General features: G+C 35.9%; 1 protein-coding gene across 1 annotated transcript in view; it reads left to right on the top strand.

The window, feature by feature from the left end:
- The window catches only part of USP32 (ubiquitin specific peptidase 32), a 206,848-nt gene that overhangs the window by 161,389 nt on the left and 22,167 nt on the right, over nt 1–23,292 (top strand). The window contains exons 13-25 of the mRNA XM_006065464.4: nt 3,060–3,255; nt 5,433–5,608; nt 6,378–6,518; nt 10,566–10,683; nt 13,892–14,046; nt 15,133–15,214; nt 16,238–16,312; nt 16,802–16,940; nt 17,449–17,554; nt 19,233–19,406; nt 20,192–20,366; nt 20,871–21,022; nt 21,910–22,021. Coding sequence (XP_006065526.2) covers nt 3,060–3,255; nt 5,433–5,608; nt 6,378–6,518; nt 10,566–10,683; nt 13,892–14,046; nt 15,133–15,214; nt 16,238–16,312; nt 16,802–16,940; nt 17,449–17,554; nt 19,233–19,406; nt 20,192–20,366; nt 20,871–21,022; nt 21,910–22,021 — 1,801 coding nt within the window. The remainder of the gene's footprint in view (nt 1–3,059; nt 3,256–5,432; nt 5,609–6,377; nt 6,519–10,565; nt 10,684–13,891; nt 14,047–15,132; nt 15,215–16,237; nt 16,313–16,801; nt 16,941–17,448; nt 17,555–19,232; nt 19,407–20,191; nt 20,367–20,870; nt 21,023–21,909; nt 22,022–23,292) is intronic.

Genomic DNA, 23,292 nt, shown 5'->3' with positions numbered 1-23,292 from the left:
GTCAGTGTGATTCTATTGTTCTGTTGTCCATACAATTATGACTTATTTAGTTAATAGTTGAATTTAAAATACTAATGGCTCCAAATCCATACTTAAGGTAGGTTGCCAGTTTTTTTTTAATCATTTGTATACTGTATACTATATCACCATTTTTTTGCCATATAATTTCCATACTATTATTTTCTTAGTTATATTTATATAAATAATTTTATCATTTTACGTAAATAAATATATCTTAATATATCATATTTTAAATCTTATTTATGTCACTATCTTAAATAGAAAATCAGTGTCACATTCCAGAAGTAGAAGATCAATATAAAAATAAATTTAATGGAAATAAAGTATATTAAATTCCAAGTAGTATTGCCTTTTGAAGACCGATACTGAGGCCTGTTCTCTGTTAAAAAGAGAAATTATCAAGTATTAGATTGGCATATCAAATATTCAGTTAGCACATTAACACCAAACTGAGACCCTTTCCTCAAAATAATCAAAGGACTGGAAGAGAATTGAATAGGGAATAATTTTTTCACTGTGAAGTAGAGTTATTTAAAACCCAACATAATCTGCTACCTTTCATATATTTTATGAAAGTTAATAATTAATAGAAGATACTAACATTTGGATCTGTAATAAAGACTATGAATCTGTGTGCTTCTGAATTATTTGAAGTTTTAACAATAAAGCTATTTAACTTTTTTTAGTTCAATAGAGTTAATTGGTATGTAGAAAGAAATCTAGGTTTTATTCTCATTCTTCTTGCCACTTTTTTGATTAAATCACTGTAATTTCTTCAGAACTGGCTTTTGAAGAATCTACAAATTAATAGTGTTCACCTGGCTTACAGAGGTTAAAACGTCTGCCTCCAATGGGGGAAACCTGGGTTCGATCCCTGGATTGGGAAGATCCCCTGGAGAAGGAAATGGCAACCCACTCCAGTATTCTTGCCTGAAGAATCCCATGGACAGAGGAGCTTGGTAGGCTACAGTCCACGGGGTCGCAAAGAGTCGGACACGACTGAGTGACTTCACAGGGATGCTATAATTGTATAAAAAGAATCTAAAGCTTCCACTGTGCTATTGCTATGCTGTGACTTGGAGTTTATGTTTTAAATTTGATGTTTTTCTTAAGTTTCAGTTAGTTACTTTCTAAGTGGTGCCTTCAAGCCCTCCATCCGGATATTCATAAGTTTCATCTACTAAAATTTATGTTGCTGTTTACTGAATACCACTTTACTTCCTCTAGCCATGCTGTCTGTCTCCTCAGATGCCTCTGGGACCTTGTTCTACTGGTTAGCACCTTTAGTCTTTACCTTCACTTAAAAATATCCTGATCTTTTAAAAGGACTCACAGATACGTATTCTCATAGCACCTTCCTTTCTTCTCCTCGATCTTAGTTCTCTCTGTTTTTCTGTGTGTTTTTTGTTCACTGATTTTTTTTTTTCCTCACAAATAAGCTTAGTAGGAAATAGTTCTGTGCAAGCTGCCTCTGCTTCTAGGGCTCTGTGTGTGTGTTCAGTCACTCATACGTGCCTGACTCTTTCTGACCCCATGTACTGCATGTAGTCAGCCAGACTCCTCTTCCATGGAATTTTTCAGGCAAGGATACTGGAGTGAGTTGCCATTTTCCTCCTCCAGGGTATCTTCCTAACCGACAGAGGGATTGAATCTGCATCTCCTGCGTTGGCAGGCAGATTCTTTACTAGTGCCACCTGGGAAGCTGCCTCTCCTGATTTTTCTCTGGTCATCCAGACTCAGTATCCTTCCTAGATTCTTCTGCCATCAATCCTATAAATACTGTTCTCTCCTTATTCTACATATGCCATATTCTTGGTTTCCAGAAATCTATATAGTCCCCAATCTATATCTCATCTCATACTCTGTCCTGAGCAGTAGACTCACATGTCCACAGAATCTCAAACCAGAATAAGCTCATTCCCAAAACAATCCCATTCACTTATACACCTTATCTTATGAAGATGTCAACTCCCATCTAGTCGTCCAAGTCAGCATCTCATGTTCTACTTTGGAATTATCTGTGCCCTTCTTTCATACACGATTAATTGCCACTTTTTTTTTTTTTTTTCCCCTCCTGAATCCATGCTCTCTCTCCATCTCCTTATTTCTGGTTCTAGCTTTATGGTTGAGTATCTCAGCATCTCTTGTCTAAATTATTATAGAAGTCTTCTAACTTGTGTCTCAATTTTCACTTTCTGCCTGCTTTTTGCGCAGTATAGAGTTATTTTTAAAACAAAAACTGAATTATGCTATCCCCTATTTAGAAGCCTCTCACAGAAAAATCCTGTCAATATAATGTTAAGTGAAAGAAAAAGAAGCAATATGCTGTATTTAAAATGTGTTTTCTGACAACAACCAGAAGGATAGTTTATATTTACTAAATGCCAGGCAATTTACATGTGTCACTCATGAAATCTTCATATAACTCTGAGATACGAATATCCTAGTTTTTACCTATAAAGAAACTGAGGCTTGTAAGTTTACTTTATGAAAGGCTGCATAGCTGGTAAGTCAGTACCCTGCCCCTAATTCTAACCGTATCCCCCACATTTATTTTTTATAGATATGTGTATATGTTCAGTCACAAAAAATAAAGGAAACACATCAAAATGTCAACTATAGTTAATGCTAAGTGATGGAATCTGAGTACTTGTAATGTTTAGTTTCTTCATGTTTTTCTATATTTCCTATAATAACAATGTAATCTTTAATAATAAAAGAATAAATACTATTTAGCTTTTTAATATCGATAAAAACCTTCCATGATTTTCAACTTTCAACAGAATAAAGTCTAAATTACTTTATGTGGCACAGGGTCGCTTGCAGTCTGTTCCCCTTCTACCTTACCAGTTTTACTTATATACACTATTCTTCTTTGAAGAAATTAAAACTCAGTTATACATCCAAATGTTTTAAGTGCCATAGCCAGCCACAGGAGAATTAGAAACAGTAGACAGTTGGGGGATTCATTTTTGAAGGCTGCATAATTGTCAGAGTATTGAATTTTACCTCTTAATTTCTGACTTCATGGTTTTTAGGATGCCAGCCCTGTGGTGATTGAGCCATCATCTGTGCTGAATGGAGGAAAATACTTATTTGGAACAACAGTACATCCTATAGAGCAGAGTGAAGATAGAATTGGAGGAGGCAGCCCAAGTTATGTGAACACCACCGAAGAAAAATTTTCAGACAACGTTTCTAGTGCATCTGAAGCCTCAGAAACTGCTGGCAGTGGTCAGTACAACTTATTTTCCGTGAGGTTTAGGCAGGGTCATTTCTTAAAGTGGTACACTTTGTCAGAGAGTATGCTTGGTGGGATATGGGCATCAGGCTTCCATTCACAGAAACAGGTTTTGAATGAAATAGTCAATTAACAGATTCTTGAATGTATTAGTAGCTTTACAAAGAGGAACTCTTGTATATTCTACATCATTAATCTCTCAATTTGAAAATATTTTCACAGTTTTCATTGATAAGGTCAATCTTTCCATATTGTTATTAAATCATTTTGTCAATAAATTTAGATTAGAGAAGCCATTTTTGAAGAAAATCTAAATTTTTATCTCCAGAACTCTAACCATAGCTCACCTTCATTGGATCAAATGCATCCTCATATTAGATTCAGACATTCCAGGCTGGAATTTGGGAGCTATTCTGTCAACATATTTAGAAAGAATTGATAATGTTGCCCATAATCCCCTTTGGTTGTTGATACCTACCTAAAACTTAGTAGTTTTACACTTATCTGGAAGGCACTTTGCTATATTTTGGCCCAAATGAATTTAGTTGATTCCTGTTATTCTCCAGGACTCTCAGTCTTATTCTGTTGTTTCACCTTTGAGATTTTTCTTCTCCCTTTTCTGTGGAGCAAGAAGGCAAATTGAACAGAGCTAGCATTTTCTCTACTGGAGAAGGCAATGGCACCCCACTCCAGTACTCTTGCCTGGAAAATCCCATGGACACAGGAGCCTGGTGGGCTGTAGTCCATGGGGTCGCAGAGAGTCAGACACAACTGAGCGACTTCACTTTCACTTTTCACTTCCATGCATTGGAGAAGGAAATGGCAACCCAATCCAGTGTTCTTGCCTGGAGAATCCCAGGGACAGGGGAGCCTGGTGGGCTGCCGTCTATGGGGTCGCACAGAGTCAGACATTACTGAAGCGACTTAGCAGCAGTAGCAGCAGCAGCATTTTCTTTACAGAACTCCTTGTAGAATCTCAGTTCGGTTTAGTCGCTCAGTCGTGTCTGACTCTTTGCAACCCCATGGAATGCAGCATGCCAGACTTCCCTGTCCATCACCAACCCCCAGAGCTTGCTCAAGCTCATGTCCCTGGAGTCAGTGATGCCATCCAATCATCACATCCTCTGTTGTCCCCCTCTCCTCCTGCCTCCAGTCTTTCCCAGCATCAGGGTCGTTTCCAATGAGACAGTTCTTTGCATAAGATGGCCAAAGTATTAAAGCTTCAGCTTCAGCATGAGTCCTTCCAGTGAGTATTCAGGACTGATTTCCTTTAGGATTGACTGGTTTGATCTCCTTGCCATCCAAGGGACTCTCAAGAGCTTTCTCCACACCACAGTTGAAAAGCATCAGTTCTTCGGTGCTCTCTTTCCCCATCTGATGTTATTACAGAGATCACTCAGCAGTCCTAAAAGTGCTGTCTTTGATCAGCGTTTCACTGTTTCTTGACCCTCCCTCAGGTCCTTTTTGATATATGCTCACTCTGCACACAGCTCACCTCTGTGCTGTCCACATGCGGAGCAGCACCACAAGTAGAAGGTTAAAAGTGGTTGATGACTAGAATGTTTACCAGAGATTACATGTGGTTGAGAGTTGAAATACCTTAAGATGCCATTCAGGTTCACAGCTCTTCAGTCAGACTTATCAATCATTTTCCTGTATATATTTTTCTGTTGTAACATCCATGCCTTCCTTTCAAATAGATTTATTAGGGAACAGTTTCTTCTGTCCTAGCATTCTCCATTCTCCTGTTGGCATTCTTGTTTTTGCGCCTGCTCTTTGGTTTAGAGACTTGTTATCACCCTTATCTACTAAGAACCTTTGTGGGCAGAAGAGAATTAAGGAAAGGTATGGGAGAGTCCAGCTACTTGGCTATATTTCTTCCTTTCCTGTCAGAGGACATAGAATTCTTGTGAATTATTAGATATTCTAGGAATCTGGCCAAATGTTCATTTGATAATAGCTTTTAAAACTTTTATTCTACCTAGTGTTATTCTAGGTATTTTCCAGAAAGGAATACCTCTGTGTCTTCTACACAATTACAGAATCTAACACTGTACTGACATGTCCACAGAATAATAGCATTAACCTAATACATGGACATTGAGTTCATATCTTCAAGCCTATTTTATGTATAATAAAACAGAGATTCCATCTTCTTTGTCCTTTACAGGTTTTATGTATTCTGCCACACCAGGAACAGACCTGTGCTTTGCTCGACAACATAACACTTCTGACAATAACAACCAGTGTTTACTAGGAGCCAATGGGACTATTTTGTTGCACCTCAATCCTCAGAAGCCAGGGGCTATTGATAACCAGCCACTAGTAACTCAAGAACCAGTAAAGGTAAGTAATTTGACATCTCTTTCAAGTTGCTAATAAATTTCATTCTAAAGAGTTCAGCACATAGAAAATGTTTGTGATTCATTTTATTAACCTGTTGTAGATAGAAATGTTTCTGTGAGAGTATTTTATGACTTACTACTTGCATAGACTCAGTTTAGTGATCCTTGGAAATGTTATTTTTCTTACTTAGAACAGCTGCTATGAAAATGTAGTTTCACATGTATGTGAAAAAAGCTTTTTTAAAAAATAATAGTACTTTTTACTGTTGGAAAGAAGTCTATGAAAGCCATCCTTAATATTTTCAAATGTTCCAGTGATTTTCTTTCAAGTGATTTACCATGAGTTTCCTTTCTTAAATAGTTTATTTTGAAAGTTCAAAATAAAAACCTGTTAGAAAATTCTTTTTTTTTTCTAGTAATGTGAAACTGAGTAGTGACATGTGTTTATTTTCCTGTGTCTGCTGTTGCTGCTAAGTCCCTTCATTCGTGTCCGACTCTGTGCAACCCCAGAGACGGCAGCCCACCAGACTCCCCTGTCCCTGGGATTCTCCAGGCAAGAACACTGGAGTGGCAACTAGGTTTTGTTAAAATACAAGAGACTAATTTTAAATCCAACATTTGGGGGAATTCCCTGACAGTCCAGTGGTTAGGACTCCGAGCTTTCACTGCTGTGGGCCTGGGTTCCATCCCTGGTCAGGAAACTTAAGATCCCATAAGACAAGAGGTGGGGCCAAAAAAAAAGTCAACATTTACATTCCATTCTTTCTAAGGCTACATCATTAACACTAGAAGGAGGACGATTAAAACGAACCCCACAGCTGATCCATGGAAGAGATTATGAGATGGTTCCAGAACCTGTATGGAGAGCACTTTATCATTGGTATGGAGCAAACCTGGCCCTACCTAGACCTGTAAGTACAGCCAGTATTGCCTTATATAAGCAGCATTTATAATAGGGCCTTCTATTAATTCACTATGTGAACCTCACTACCCACAAATTAGCTCTTAACCATGATAGAGCTTTCAATACCTGTTCAAATTAGTTGAATAAATTTTAGGTTCTTTTATGTTCATTCACTCATTTACTCATACATTTATTGAGCACTGTATTAGGTTCTAACCACAAAATGATATTCCTTTGGGAATGGGCAACTTACATAAAGCGAAGGAAATAATCACTGGACTAAATAGAGTCAAGGAATTATGAGGCTAGGCAATTACATAAGTCATCCACATAAACACAAACATTAGATAATGCAGAACTTAGACTGGAGCAGAAGTCTGAGAGCCAGTGCCAAGAAGTTCAGTGAATATAGAAACAGTGGTGCAGATGTTATTTCTAAAATTGTTATTCCCATTAGCCACACAGGCATCCACTTAGCTGTTCTGGATTTTGTGGTTTGTCTTTTTGAAGGAGGAACATAACAAGATCACAGTAGATGATAATAAGAATTCAAAGCCGGTGAATTCTGATCGTGACCATTAATAGAATGAGTCATTTAGAGCATAAGTGAAATGCTCTGAAGTAATTTAAAGGGCTTGGAGTGTATAATATGAAAATATTAGTTAACTCTACAGGATCATTTTGCTTATACAGTAAACAGCAGTATTCATTGCCTTAAATACTCTTTACATTATTGATGCAGTAAAATACTTTATAAGCAGATTCTTTTGCCATATCAAAAAACACTCTCCCTTATATAATGTCCAAACTAGAACTTTTTTATACCAGGAAGGTTTTACATAGATAAGATATAGTAAGTTAGATCACTTCCAAAGAGTAAAACTCTGCTGTATATCCGTAGTCTATACTTTTATAATGATTTTGTTATTAATAATTATGTTTACAAAAATTATGTTTAAATCTTAATCAGGAATTTACGGTTTGTATTTGTTGGCTCCAAAAGGTTTTTACTATATTTATCAACAGAACTCCTAGGTAGTTACATGTAAATATGAATATACATAGATGTATATGCATACATATTCTTTATTTATTGGGGTTTGGGGTAGTCCTTGAATTAATCACTTAATTTCTAGGACTTCCCTGTTCTATCTAATATTCTGTACCTGTAAGGGAATCATTGTGATAATTGGATAGATGTTTGATGGATAGATGGATAGATAGATGCAGTTTGATATTTTAGAGTCTGCCTGAATTCACACTGAGTTCAGTTCAGTTCAGTTGCTCAGTCGTGTCCAACTCTTTGCTACCCCATGGACTGCAGTACACCAGGCTTCCCTGTCTTTCACCAACTTCTGGAGCTTACTCAAACTCATGTCCATTGAGTTGGTGATGTCATCCAACCATCTCATCCTCTGTCGTCCCTTCTCCTGCCTTCCAGTCTTTCCCAGCATCAGGGTCTTTTCCAGTGAGTCCGTTCTTCGCATCAGGAAGCTTCAGGACTGGTTTCCTTTAGGATTTATTGGCTTGATATCCTTGCAGTCCAAGGGACTCTCAAGAGTCTTCTCCAACACCACAGTTCAAAAGCATCAGTGTTTTAATCTCTAAATCTTAGTTTCCTCTTCTGTAAAATGGAGTTAGCAATAGTATCTACCTTGTTAGACTTGTTTTGATAAGTAAGTAATGCGTATGATTAGCACAGCACCTGAGTTACAGTGATGGTCAGTAGCAAATTTTGCCTGTTGCTGCTGTCATCATCATTATAATTATTAAATGAGTTTTTTCAAAGCCTCACAAAAGGTCATGCTTTTTAACATTGATAGCAGATAAATATTAGTTAAGCTACCATTTTACTGCATTAAAGCTTCATTTGCTGGTTTGACAATATTTTTTCACCTCTAAATATAATAATTTGCCTGATTTCAGGAAAAATTGCTATAAAAACACTTAAAGTATGGTGTTCCACGTTAAAGAATACTAAATATATTTGCCACAGCAAGGTTAAAAATCAATACTTTCATTGCCATGTTTACATAAATCACACCATTTTTTTAAAAAATAACTTTAATTCTTGTGAACAAGCTCATTGACAAATTGAGCAAAGTAAAAAAGAACAAAGAAAATAAAAACCATATCCTACTCCTTAAGAAGTAATTACTATTAACATTTCAGTGTACGTCTTCCCAAACATTCCTCTGTGCCTATTCATATACAAATTAGCATAAATAATTTTATGAAATTGAATCAAATTATGCTTGCTGTCATGTAATCTTTTCAATCTAAGATAGATGTTATTGATATCTTTCTAGGTTAATAACATAATTTATTAACCAATCACCATGGATAGACAATTAGTTTGCATCTAGATTTTCGTTGTTTAAAATGATTTTCTGGTGAATATTCTCTTCTCCAACGTGTGATGATTTCTTTAAGATAAATTTCTGTAAATGGAATTGCATTTATTGTCATCCAGTTGTAGTTCAATTAGTTCATAGACAAGAATAATTAAAATGTAAATAAATATGTATATATGTTTGATTATGCATGAATGTATAAGAATTCGTTGATCTGTAATTTGCTCACATATTCACTTATCTTGAAAAGTATTCTACACATTATAAAAGTTACTTCATTATCAGTTCAGATTCTGCCAAAAGTATGTTTTCTCTGTAGCCTGATAACTACAGGTACAGAATTATTGATCTTTCCCCAAATCACAGTTAAACTGAAGTCCTAAGAAAATTTGACTGTTGGCTTTGTAGCTCTCAGTGACTCTAGAAGAAATGGAGAGACTTTTGTTTTTCTCCATTGGTCTTACTGTTGGGGAGAGCTCCTTTTACTGCTTATTATTTAAATAGTAGTTGATAAAGCTTACAAGTGGAGCTTTTGTAGTATACTGTAGCATATCAGAACATGCAGAATACTTTAAAGAAATAGTCCTAAAGGTTTGGTTTGTATCATTGTTTTTATCTGGCTCTTTACTGCCCCCTCTTGATATGAAAAAAATGCTCCATTGCAGAATACATTGATTTTTAAAGCAAAAGAAAATGAAAGCCCAATTACTTGAGGTTGTTAAAAATTCTGTAAGATTTTATGTTTTAGAGAGTTGAGGACTTCCCTGGTGGCCCAGTGGTTGAGAATCCACCTGCCAATGCAGAGGACATGGGTTCAGTCCCTGTCCTGATGAACTATAATCCATGTGCCACACTACTAAGCCTGTGTTGTGGAGCCTGTGAGGGCTGTTTTAACCATGTGACTTTCAGTTTAGTACATCCAATTTAGTTGTTTTAATCATAGACAAAAAAATATATGAACAGTCCAGTTAAAGAAAACATAGATAGTAAATTTTAACATGGAAACATTTTTGTTCTCACTACTAATACAAGAAATAAAATTTAAAGTACATTTAAAATATTCTTTATATGTATTAAAGAAATTAAAGTCATGTCCAGTGATAAGGTTTTGTGACAGTAATACATTCATATAATTCTGGGAATATTGTAAATTGCTGCATTTTGGGTGGCCATATAAGTTATGCAGTTAATGACATGAATGCATGTGTGCTCAGTGATTTTAATCTTGTCCGACTTTCGTGACCCTATGGACTATCCCTCCAGGCTTCTCTCTCCTTGGGACTCCCCAGGCAAGATTGATGAATAATCCTGTACTTTTTACTTGTGACTCCATTCCTAAGAATTTGTCCTCTAAAAGAACATCATTTTTCTATATGAGATATGTAAAAGTGAAAAGACTTATTGTGTGAAAGTACTAGAATTGTAGATAATATTTAAGATTTTCCCCTTAATATTGATACTACTTGCTTTTAAATGAAGGGGGAGAAAATACCTACCAGGAATCCTAATCCTGGAAAATGGACTTAGATGCGGGAGCCTGAGGGCCTATAAACCCATGTCATGTAAACTGGTGACTTTCTGACCTATAGGCAGTGAAGCTTTTGAACATTTCATTTTGGAAGTAAATCTCAGAAATTAGGTAAAAAATGGCAGGTTTTATTTCTTTTATAGTGATCACTTCATACATTTTAAAACAACAGGTGATCAAAAATAGCAAGACAGAAATCCCAGAACTGGAATTGTTTCCTCGCTATCTTCTCTTCCTGAGACAGCAGCCTGCCACTCGGACACAACAGTCTAACATCTGGGTGAATATGGGTATGATGAGCCTGAGAGTGTTTCCTCAGCATTTACCAAGAGGTAACTTAAGAATGCAGCAAGAATACCGTGCATTTCCTTGAAAAAAATAAAAATGAAAACCAATTTGCTCCAAGCCTGGTGCCACTATTACTAATACACATTTTCATCTGTTTTCATACAGAATCAGAAAATCTCTTATGGGCCTTAGATCTACGGTCATGCGCAAGACTAGCTGGGGTAGAGGCAAAGTCCCAGCAGCAAACTGAAAAGGGTTGTTTCCTTTTCTGGCTTGCAAACATACAAAGATAATAAGCAGAAATGAATTTTATATACTTTGTTTCTTTGAGAACAAGCCATTGTAAATTATGTGCTTGACCTCAGTTAGAGTCTGCCAGCCAGTGACTGTTCTTTTCAACTCCACTCAGATTTCTAAGAAGTAATTTCTTCAGCAGTATCCTCTAATCGTGTGTGTGTTTTGAGTTTTTTGTTTTGGGAGGTTTTTGTAATAAAACATGATACATTTCTCATGCTAGGCCCAAGGAGCCTTTATAACAGATAATACAAAGGAAAAGATCTGTTTTTAAAAATGAAAGTGAACATTTTCTTCAAAAACATCAAGCCTATCAAAATGATATATAAATAAGTTTTCATTTTAATGTGATAGATGCAAAAAGTTCCCTTTTGATTTCTCTCTGAGGTTAAATTTTACCAATGGGCCAGGCTTGCTCTATGCTTTTGCATTACAAATATTTGAAATAGTTCTTCAGCAAAAATAATGAGTTCATCCATTTACACAAAATCTCCGATTATGTTAACAATGCCATAATGTTATTATAATCGCTATAACTTATGCAAAAACCACCTATGAACCCAAACCAACCCTGTAAGTATCATCTCTTCTTTGAAATTTAGTAGGATTAGTTTTATTTCATCATTAAAGATTATATTCAGATAATATATGGAAATTCTTACATGTACTGTTTGGTAAGAATTATACTAAAGCAGTGCCCTCAAACTTTGTCTTTAGGTAACACATTATAATCAAAAAACAGTGAAATAAGAATCTCTCTGAAACACTCTTGATTTAATTTTCCATTGAGTAATATCAATAGTATTTGCCTTTCTTTCATGGCACCCATAGTACATATCTTTTTCAATTCTCTTTGAAAGATAACATGAGAGGCAAGATGTGTTGTTGCGCTTTTAGTAAGTATTCTTTATAACTCTTGTGCTGATCCTAGATTTTTGCTGCTTCTGTAAATTCCACTAGATTTGTTGGTGCTATTCAAAAGTATGAAATTATGTATAATAAGTGGCTGCCTGCTTAATGAGCTATGCTACAAAAACTGTCTAGAATTCAAATAAATTTCTTATATGGCTTAGGACAATAGAAATTGACTTGGACACTAGCAAATGCTTCTGAATCCTACAACTGTATAGTCATTATGCTCCAAATTTGTTCTTAATTTGAAATTTTATTTCTTACTAATTAGTTATGAAATCAATCATTAATCATTTTGAAGTTTATAAAAACATGCTTTCTTGCTGTAATCTTATAACTAATCCTCTGATGTGTATTTAGAGAAATTTGCCCTTTTGTTTTCTTCTAGGATTATCCTTTGCTTGCTGATAGTAAATGATTTGCTTTGCTAGAATTTAAAAGTTAATCGTTGTTGGGTTTTGTTCTCCATACATAGTTTTCATCTTTCTTTCTAATTTATCACAGCTATTTACTGGGCTCTTTTATTCCTTTTCGGCTTCCCTGGTTTCTCAGACAGTAAAGAATCTGCCTGAAATGCAAGAAACCTGAGCTCAGTTCCTGGGTTGGGAAGATCCCCTGGAGGAGGGCATGGCAACCCACTCCAGTATTCTTGTCTGGAGAATCCCAATGGACAAAGGAGCCTGGCAGGGCCATAGTCCACGGGGTCACAGAGTCGGACACGACTGAGTGATTAAGCACACAATTTATTCCTTTTGAAGTAACAGATTTCCAAACCTTACTACAGTTATCAATGACTTAATGGTAGCCTTTTTAATAGACAAAGCTACAGAAGTCATTGTTAAATGATTTTTCAGCCTATTTTAGGTGAGTTAATTCTTGGAAGCTCTGAAAAAGTAGATGATGCCAGTGCTTTTCTCCTCTGTTTAGTAAGTAAATACTCAAAGCACATTTAATGGGAGGGAAAAAAGCTAAGTCACCATTGAATGGGTAGAAAATTACCTGGAGTGTATAATTGTACCCTTGATAGATTATATTGATACATTGAGTGTATTTTTGTTTTGGGTTGCTCAGTGAACTAAATATAACCTCCCATAGGCAGAGATGACCATTTTAAGCTTCAGCTTTTGTCTAGATTTTTGGCTGAATAGTTACCCAGGGTTTAGCAGACGGTTTTAGCAACCTGTTTTTGATTTCCATAATCTCTTGTCATTTTATCCCCCTTTTCTTTTGAAATATATGGCTAGACTTGATACATTCTTCCTTTAGTCTTTACTCTTTCCCTTTATTGCCTCTTTCTGTTTGCACTTTGAGCCCTTCAAGAATTCAAGGTCATGTCTACTGTCCTTATTGGGTAGACGGGCCTTATGGTTCTCCCTGGTACCTTTCAATAGGGCAGTTTCTTTTTTGTCATGGGACATTTTTGGCTTATTTTAAAGCTCTGTTGGCCATGAAATATCTGTGCCTACTTAGAATTCTAAGTAAAAGTTTCTTGAGTAATTGTGCCACAGTGGACCAGGTAATTGGGCCACTTAATGAGAGTGAGGGATTAGCAATGCAAATACAGTTTATTTTAAGAAAGTAGATCAGGTGAATCCAATTATCCTTCTGTGGTGTTCAAATCCAGTCCCATTTCCCAGTGTAAGACTCTTCCCCATTCTTTAACACTGAGTTTTGATTTTGCTATTGAGTATGACCCAGCTGAGGGCCAAAAAATCAGTGCCCATTGATATTTGCCACTCTTCTTGGATTCCAGATACTGCCAGTTATTTGCGTATCTGATTTTGTTGTTCTTCCTTTCAAAGTTAAGGCTTACCCTAAGACGCTTAGGTCTCCTATCTTCATTTTACAGCTTCTTAAAATTTCTTAATTTATAAAATTATTAAATCTGTAATTCTTATTTCTCATTATTATTTCCTAAAATAGTATGGTCCCCATTACTAAAAGGGGTGCTTTCTCTTTTTTTAACATCTGCCTTTTTCCTTACTGTGATTACTATGACCATAGGAAATGTCCCTTCTCCGAATGCACCATTAAAGCGGGTCTTAGCCTATACAGGCTGTTTTAGTCGAATGCAGACCATCAAGGAAATTCATGAATATCTATCTCAGAGGCTGCGCATCAAAGAGGAAGATATGCGCCTGTGGCTATACAACAGTGAGGTAAGAGGCATGTCAGTCAAGGAAAGTCCTCCTTGTTAGATCCATGTTTCATAAGTATGGAGGGTTTGTCTACATTAATTGTTCATGGACAGTACAATCTTATAAACTTATTATTATAAAGTAACAATAAATACATCTTTTTAAGAAATAGTTTATTTCAGATTTGTCTTAAAGTAAGGTACACACATATTGAAATTCAAACAATACGAAAGTATGTGGTGAAAATTCTTCCCATCCTCTGACCTCTGTCTTCCATTCTCCTTAGAGGCAGTGCTTTTAATTATTTATGTATTCTTCCTAACACATGCAATATGTTTTTATTTTACTCTGAAATTGGATGGTAAGTAGTTTTAACCAGCTCTTTATCCCCTAGTTCCTTCTTTCTTACATCCTTCTTTGGTCACCATTGAGAACTGAGAAGCAGTATAGTAAAGAAAGTTGAGAGCACAGCTCCTGGAGCCTCACTGCCAAGGATTAAGTCCTGACTCTCTCCTGTTAGTTAACTAACCAAGGACAAGTCCCTTAACTCTCTGTCACAGTTTTTCCATGAGTAAATGGGGAAAATAATAATATTTCCCTTAGGATAGTTGTAAGAATTAGATGAGTTAATTTTCCGAGCACTTTAGACAGGGTGAGTGTCAACAAAATGTATAATTCTGTTGCATGGCATTTGGTTTTACATTTTCATTTCCTAGTTAGTGATCAAGGTCCATCTTGAATACAAGCACATTTACTCAGTTTAGTATATACTTACTATATGTTAATCAAAACTTCTTTTCTGTAAGCTGTTTAGAAAATCTAAACCTCAGTGGATTTTGGTATGTGTGATCAGTCTTTCCTGGTCTCCCCAAAATCAGATATAATTTTTTTTAGAAATATAAAATATGTGTTTACAGAGTATAGATTCTTTCCCTTATTTTGCCACCAAAATTATAAGTACTTTTGAATAACTGTAATATGCTAAATGTCTGTACATGAGTTATGTACATGTACCTTCAAGGAATTTTTTAAATTGTCATTTTTATTTCAGCATTTGTTTCAAAGTTAGTAATTAAATTAACAAAACATTTCCTCCTCCATACACAGAATTACCTCACTCTTCTGGATGATGAGGATCACAGATTGGAATATTTGAAAATCCAGGATGAGCAGCACCTGGTAATTGAAGGTACAAGATGGAAGCATACATCTGTATTAGATTTTTAGGGGAAGAATGAAAGGTTTAATTACTCACCGATAATCTACTTCATGGGGCTTCCCAGATGGTGCAGTGGTAAAGAATCCTCCTGCCAGTGCAGGAGATGCAGGTTTGATCCCTGGGTCGAGAAGATCCCCTGGAGCAGGAAATGGCAACCTACTCCTACTTTGTTCTTGCCTGGAAAATTCCATGATGTTGCAAAGAGTCGAAGACGACTGAGCAACTGAGCATGACAAGCCTCCTTTATAGGTTTTTCCAACTGGTATTTGATCAGTTTTCTTCATAGTAAAGAAAACCCATTAAACCTTTATGTAATCCTTTTGTAATGGAATACTATTTAGATTGCTTTAAGAGGAAAAACATGTCTACATTCATTATCTAGCAAGGGTGGAAACAGTTGTAAAAACAAGTGAATTCAGTTATAAGTTTACAGTTTATTAAAATTTTCAAGCTCCCTCCTTGAGTTTGAATGAGGAGATTAACATTCTTGCATTGTTAGTGATGCAGGCTTTTCATTAGTCCTCAACACTGATCAAGAAAGCTTAGCTCGAGTAACATACATTTACATACTGGCATGTATAAGTCATTGAAAACTTAGTGTGTCTTTTCTCAAGATTCATGAAACATTCCTAGCTGCCTTTGTATTAAAATGAATACTCCGGCAGTTTCACAATTTAAGAAAGAATTGTAAAAAAGAAAGAAGAAAGAATTGTGATAGTTCCAGTGTTTTAGGCTTAAGAATTTTAATTCCTTCTATTGAAGGTTGAGTATAATTTTACTTCAGGTATGCAATTGAGGGATTAGTTTACTAATTAATTCTAATCACTGACTATAAAGCCCCCTATCTAAAGAATTGGAATGGTTTCAGAGCCAATTACAAAAAAAAATTTTTTTTCAGTTTCTGGTTTAGAAATAAGTTTTTGTTTTTAAACAGTACACTTGAGTGGGTGTGATTTGATTGGATAAGAGATTAACACATTATTGTCTTTCTAGTTCGCAACAAAGATATGAGTTGGCCTGAAGAAATGTCCTTTATAGCAAACAGTAGTAAAATAGATAGACACAAGGGTAAGTTTCCACTGTATTTATTTTTAAACAGATGATCTTAAAAGTATTATTTTATGTTTTCTTCTTTCAGCTGTTGAAGTGTTAACAAATTGTAGCTTTCTAGCTCAATAGTGATTAAGCCTCGTCTTATTTTTCTTTTTCCTGAAGCATCACATTTCTTTCTAACCTTGCAATTAAATTATTTAGTCATTTTAAAAGATACAATTCTAGGAGAGAATTGTTTGAACTCTAAAAAACCATCAGAGCAATTGAAGAGAATCATTGCTACTTCCAGAGTACAAATGAGCATAGATCCAGTAGATTATCATGATTGCCAGTGAGGCTCCGTGAAAAACTTCTACTTTAACATTGCAAGACCCAACAGAAAATTATTATCTCCATCTAACTGATTAGAAAAATTATAAAAATCATTGCATTGAATACAAATAACTGTTTGGTCTATGACATCTTGCTGCAGCTAGGCTTCTGTTCTCATATTGTTTGTTCCAGTTCCGACAGAAAAGGGGGCCACAGGTCTGAGTAACCTGGGAAATACATGCTTCATGAATTCAAGTATCCAGTGTGTTAGTAACACGCAGCCACTGACACAGTATTTTATCTCAGGGAGACATCTTTATGAACTCAACAGGTAATCTTCCTTGAGTCATTGGCTCTTAACTTTTGTAATTTTGATATGAACCCAATATTACCTAAATCTGTTCTTTATTCACTCTGAGGGAGAAAATTCTTCATCTTATTTGCCCTGTTAAGCATGAAGTAAGCTTCCCTAGTGGCTCAGTGGTAAAGAATCCGCCTGCCAGTACATGAGACATGGGTTGGTAAAGAACCCACCTGCTAATGCAGGAGACATGGGTTCAATCCCTGGGTCAGGAAGATCCCCTGGAAAAGGAAATGGCAACCCACTCCTGTATTCTTGCCTGAGAATTTCATGGCAGAGGAGCCTGGTGGGCTACAATCCATGGGGTTGCAAAGAGTCGGACACGACTGAAGCAACTGAAGGACAAGGACCACATGTTGCTTCTCTTGTTTTGAAAATGTGTTTTGATGTGAGAAAACAGATACTAGGCATTTCTGTGTTCACATGATTGTGATTTATAAGAATCATTAAGCAATACATTTTCCTCCCAAACTTGTAGGACAAATCCCATTGGTATGAAGGGGCATATGGCTAAATGCTATGGGGATTTAGTACAGGAGCTTTGGAGTGGAACTCAGAAGAATGTCGCCCCATTAAAGCTTCGGGTAAGCATGTTAAAATAATATAAAGGTATTAAGTCTTAAGCAGCTGTTTAAGTAATTTTCTTTGCTTTTTGTACTTATCTTTTAATTTTAGCTTAATGTTTTTGGGTCTTTCATAAGACATAAACTTTTACTTGTTCAAATATAAGCAAAATACTCTTATAGGCATAGTAGATATAAAAAGTTCAGAAGTACAGTCTAAATTTAGAAATTTCATTCATTTTACTAATTTATCAAGTATTTTACTTGTATATATAGTAAACTTTTCTTTTTTCGACCTTCATTATTATGAGTATTCTAACTGCAAGGTAGCCCTGAGTCTAATTAATGATACTCAGTACATTTTTAACATCACTAAGATAATTAGTTCTATCCATAGAGAAAAAAAAAAAGTAGCAGAACGACTGTAATTAATGAATATAAATTTTACATTAATATTGTTTATAGTGAATTTTAGTAAAGTTTGGATTATTTTTTATCTTTATTTAAAAGTAAGTTGAGAACTTCCCTGGTGGTCGAGTAGCTTATTAGACTCCTTGCTTCCAATGCAGGGGGCCTGGGTTTGATCCCTGGTCAGGGAACTAGATCCCACATGTCACAATGAAGATTGATCTGTGTGCTATAGCTAAGACCTGGTGAAGCCAAATAAATAAATAATTTTTTTTAAGGCAAGGCAAAAGCTTTTTAGGTTAAAAATTAAATAATCATAGTAGCTAAAAATTTGGTTACTTATCACTTAGCAGCCACTATCTGATTACTTTATGTGTATTAACTCATTTAATCTTCTAAATGGCCCCATAATATAAAGCAGTGTTACAATCCCCATTTTATGGCTCAGGAAACTAAGGCTAATAGCAGTTAAGTAGCCTATCCAAGGTTGCAAGCTAGTTAGTAAGTCCTCACAGTTGAACACTGGGCTATTCTGCCTCTAATAATAAAAGTTAGGATACAACAACACCAGAAAAGCTAACTGTAAAAGAAAACAGGGAATCTTCCAATGTGACCAAATGCTATTTTAATATTTTCATATTGTATCTTAAATAGCAGTGGCAACCCACTCCAGTGTTCCTTCCTGGAGAATCCTAGGGACGGGAGCCTGGTGGGCTGCCATCTATGGGGGTCACACAGAGTTGGACACGACTGAAGTGACTTAGCAGCATGTACCTAAAGAACTGTTTGCCTATATTGATACTAAACCAGGACACAGGACTGGCCATAATACTTTTTTTAGTGGGCTGGGGAGAGCATCATTTGATATAAAGATTAGAAAGATTTCCTGATTACCCAAAATATGTTTGCTGAAATAGACTAAGTTCTATATTGTTTGGGCTTCCCTGGTAGCTCAGCTGGTAAAGAATCCATCTGCAGTGCAGGGGACCCCAGTTCGATTCCTGGGTCGGAAAGATCTGCTAGAGAAGGGATAGGCTACCCACTCCAGTATTCTTGGGCTTCCTTGGTGGCTCAGCTGGTAAAGAATCCGCCTGCAATGTGGGAGACCTGGATTCGATCCCTGGGTTGGGAAGATCCCCTGGAGAAGGGAATGGCTGCCCACTCCAGTATTCTGGCCTGGAGAATCCCGTGGACTGTATAGTTTACTTATTCTCTGATTGAATTATGGGTATGGTCAGTCTCAATTTTATGGGATAGCAAATAACGAATTTGATTCCTTTTACATTTATAGTGGACCATAGCAAAATATGCTCCCAGGTTTAATGGGTTCCAGCAACAAGACTCCCAAGAACTTCTGGCTTTTCTCTTGGATGGTCTGCATGAAGATCTCAACCGAGTCCATGAGAAGCCATATGTGGAACTGAAGGACAGTGATGGCAGACCAGACTGGGAAGTAGCTGCAGAGGTTTGTCACTTTTGAGTTTCTAATGTAAGCACAGATAAAATATTCTGGCCCCAAATAAGTTTTGCGCAACTTAAATACTAACTAAACTGTTCTGTGATCAGAATTTTACTGTGAAAATGAAGGAATTTTATAATTCTCTGCTTATTTCTTGTGCCATAATCCCAAAACAAAGTATCGTTAATGAACATAGAAAAACATTTCCTTTTCACATCACACATTTTGGGGAGAGGATGTAGGAATAATTATTCAGTAGAACTTTAGGAGTCCCCATAATTGCTAAAGTAATGTGTATAGTGACTAATAGGCATATTTTATGTGCCTTTAATGGACAAAGAACTCACCATTGTTACCATGGTAAAAAGAAAAAGAAAGTAGGATTTTTCATCTGAATTTAGTATTTTCTATATTGAGCAAAAAGAAACACATTCTAAGGAATTTCCTGGAAGTCCAGTGGCAGAGTCCATGCTCTCATTGCAGGGGGCCCAGGTTGGATCCCTGGTTAGGGAACTAAGATCTGAGCGCTGCATGGTGTGGCCAGAAAAAAAAAGAATTACATTCTATTCAATCACTGGTTTTCTTTACTTTCTCAGTGGGCAATATATTTAAAATTACATACCTGACTTGTAAATCTGTAGGCAGAAAGCTTATTTTTGAAGGAAAAATTAAGGATTATAATCTTGACATTAAATCTAATATATTTAACCATTGCCTTGAATTTTTGGAGAAAAGCTTATCTTTTGAATTTGGAGGGGATAAAAAAGTTCTCTAATCTTTTTTCTTGCTAGGCCTGGGATAATCATCTAAGGAGAAATAGATCAATTGTTGTGGATTTGTTCCATGGGCAACTAAGGTCCCAAGTCAAATGCAAGACATGTGGACATATAAGTGTCCGATTTGACCCTTTCAATTTTTTGTCTTTGCCACTACCAATGGACAGTTACATGCACTTAGAAATAACAGGTAGGTCACAAAGTTCTGAAATATTATTTAATTCCTTAGTCTTTTAACCTTGTATTCAGTCAGCTTGAATTTGTAAGTTTAGTCATTTGTTTATAGTGAGTTCTCATAAAGATTGGTAGTCAGCATGTTATAGTTTTTTAAAAATTTTATTGAAGTATAATTGATTTACAATGTTCTATAATGATAACAAGTCTGGTTTCAGGCATGATTTGAGGTTTGAAAGACTTGAACATGCGTCCATTTTTGTGCTCATTGAGTTCTCTTAATTTTAAATGTGCCAGAAGCTCTCTTGAAAAATCTTGCAAAGCCGCTCACACTTCTTTATCGAGTGAACATACAAAAATAATGATTTCACTTAATATTATTTTAAACACCACCTGTTGTAGTGTGTACATATAAAAATTCTAGACAAATGTTTACTAGTTGCAAGTCTCACATACACACAGGTATAAAGCTTTCAGTGAAACCTGAATTTTACTAATAAAAATCTTTTCTCTTTACTAGTTATTAAGCTGGATGGTACTACCCCTGTACGATATGGACTAAGACTGAATATGGATGAAAAGTACACAGGTTTAAAAAAACAGCTGAGTGATCTCTGTGGACTTAAATCAGAACAAATCCTTCTTGCCGAAGTACATGGTTCCAACATAAAGGTGATATTAACTATTCTCTCTGGGAAACCCTTGATTCCTTCAAAAATCACAGTTTTCTCAATTAATTATTGTGTTAAATGACCAAGGGAGATAATAAAACACAATAAAAACTGGAAAAAAATTGTAAAGCTTTTCATTCTAGAAGAAACTAAAAGAGTTGTCCACCAGAATAAAAGAGTAAAATGATGGTGATGTTTTTAAAGAAGAGAAACATGTAAGCCCAGAGCCCCCTGTACGGAGTGATCTAGCTATGTCAGTACAGCCTGAATTTACCCCAAGGACCACCACTGCTTTGTTTTACATCTCTTATGTGTTACTACTGTTCCTAGAATTCTTTAAGTATTTTGTGTATTTATGAATGTGTGTTCTTAATACTTATTTATAAATATATATACCTGGCCTTTAAACACACTAAGAGGGTAAAAACAAAGTGATGCAAATCACTTCTTCCTCCATACCAGCTGGAGAAAGAAGCAATTCAATAAATAAGTTGCCCTAAATTGAGTTCCTACCATTGGTATTATTTATATTCATCTTCAGGATTTTTAAACAAGTTCCCACCTCCTTAACATTTTTTTCATGTGTGATGCAGAGGTGAGATCTCTTGGGATTTGGGGTTTAGATTCTTGAAATGAAGGAAAAAACTTAAGTCAGTTATACACATCATACTACCTTCCTATGAAAGAGGATAACGGTTTCTCCAGTAAGGTTAGTTTTCATTCAGTTTATCAAACCTGCATCTTTTAGTTATTTTAGAAAATTTATTCAGACATCTTGTTTGCTTTACTGATAAAAGACTCTAAGACATTTGCTTCAAATATATCAGAGATGATTTTCCATTTTGTCTGAAACATCTCCCCCTTCTCCTCTTGCTTCTTTTTCTGTAGAATTTCCCTCAGGACAACCAGAAAGTACGGCTCTCAGTGAGTGGATTTTTGTGTGCATTTGAAATTCCCATCCCTGGATCTCCAATTTCAGCTTCTAGTCCAATACAGACAGGTAAGAGAGAACTAGAGCTCTTTCTCATGATTTTAGCTTTGAATAATAGTCTAAGGGTTGTCATTCTTTTTTGGTTTTTGTTTAGGCTAAAAATATTAGAGAGAAAAAAAATTGCAGCCAAAGAATTTTGGCACCTGTAGGAAACCGTAGTGAACATCTTAAATTCTTCATTTTATTGATGAGGAACCTAAAATTCAGAGAACCTAAGTTGGATAGGTAGTTCTTAGCTAAATCTACCACTGGAGTTCAGATCTTTTAACTCTCTTATCTAATACTAACATGGCAACAGCCGGTATGAGAGAAATGTGCTTTAGAAAACAGAATAGTGAATTTGTCTAAAAAAGAAGTTTGTTTATACTCTGATATTTATATGGTCATTCATATAATTTAATATAGTCATCCAGTTAGTCTTCTTGGCCATCGTCTCTTCTTTTTATTGTTGATAATTAGATTTCCCAGCTGTCAAAGGCTTTAGAGAGAAGGGGACTCCTCTCATAGGTGCTCAGTAGATAGTACTGATGGTGGGTTGGTGGATGATTTATTATTGCTTTTTTTGTTTGTTTATATCATTTATATCACTGTCCTATAGAACCCTCTGCAATGATGAAAACTTTCTTTAATCTTTGCCATCCAATAGAGTATCCAGTGGAGAAGGCAATGGCACCCGACTCCAGTGTTCTTGCCTGGAGAATCCCAGGGACGGCGGAGCCTGGTGGGCTGCCGTCTATGGGGTCGCACAGAGTCGGACATGACTAAAGCGACTTAGCAGCAGCAGAGTATCCAATAGTCACACCAACTGTTTAGCATTTGAACTGTGGCTAGTAAAACTAAGAAAATGCATTTGTAATTTAAAAAGCATTGTCTTTCCTCAGTTATAACAAATGTGTCATTGTGGTGGGGGAGGGTGCTAATGGGGGAGACTGTGCTTGTGTCGGGGCAGGGAGCAGATGGGAGTTCTCTGCAGGTGTTTTTAAAAATAAAGTGTTTGTAAAATATCTGGCTAGAGACTACATGGAGAAATGAATTTTTTGAGGATAAGAAAAAGAAAAGCAGAACTATTTTCATGCCATAACATAGGACTGATAAAGATTGTTGTAAAAATTTCACTTACTCTTTCTAGCAGTTACTCTTGTTTAGTCATTTAATCGAAAGTATTAGTAATGAAAGTAAAATGTAAAATGAAAATCTTCCAGTTAATCTAGAATTATTTGACATATGATTACTTCCAGTCCTAAGTTAAAATAGACTGTCAGTGGTCTGGGTCCCAGCAA

The sequence above is a fragment of the Bubalus bubalis genome, chromosome 3, assembly GCF_019923935.1.
Source record: "Bubalus bubalis isolate 160015118507 breed Murrah chromosome 3, NDDB_SH_1, whole genome shotgun sequence".
Lineage (NCBI taxonomy): Eukaryota > Metazoa > Chordata > Mammalia > Artiodactyla > Bovidae > Bubalus > Bubalus bubalis.
Note: the sequence above shows the minus strand (reverse complement) of the source record. Positions and strands in the feature narration are given on the sequence as shown.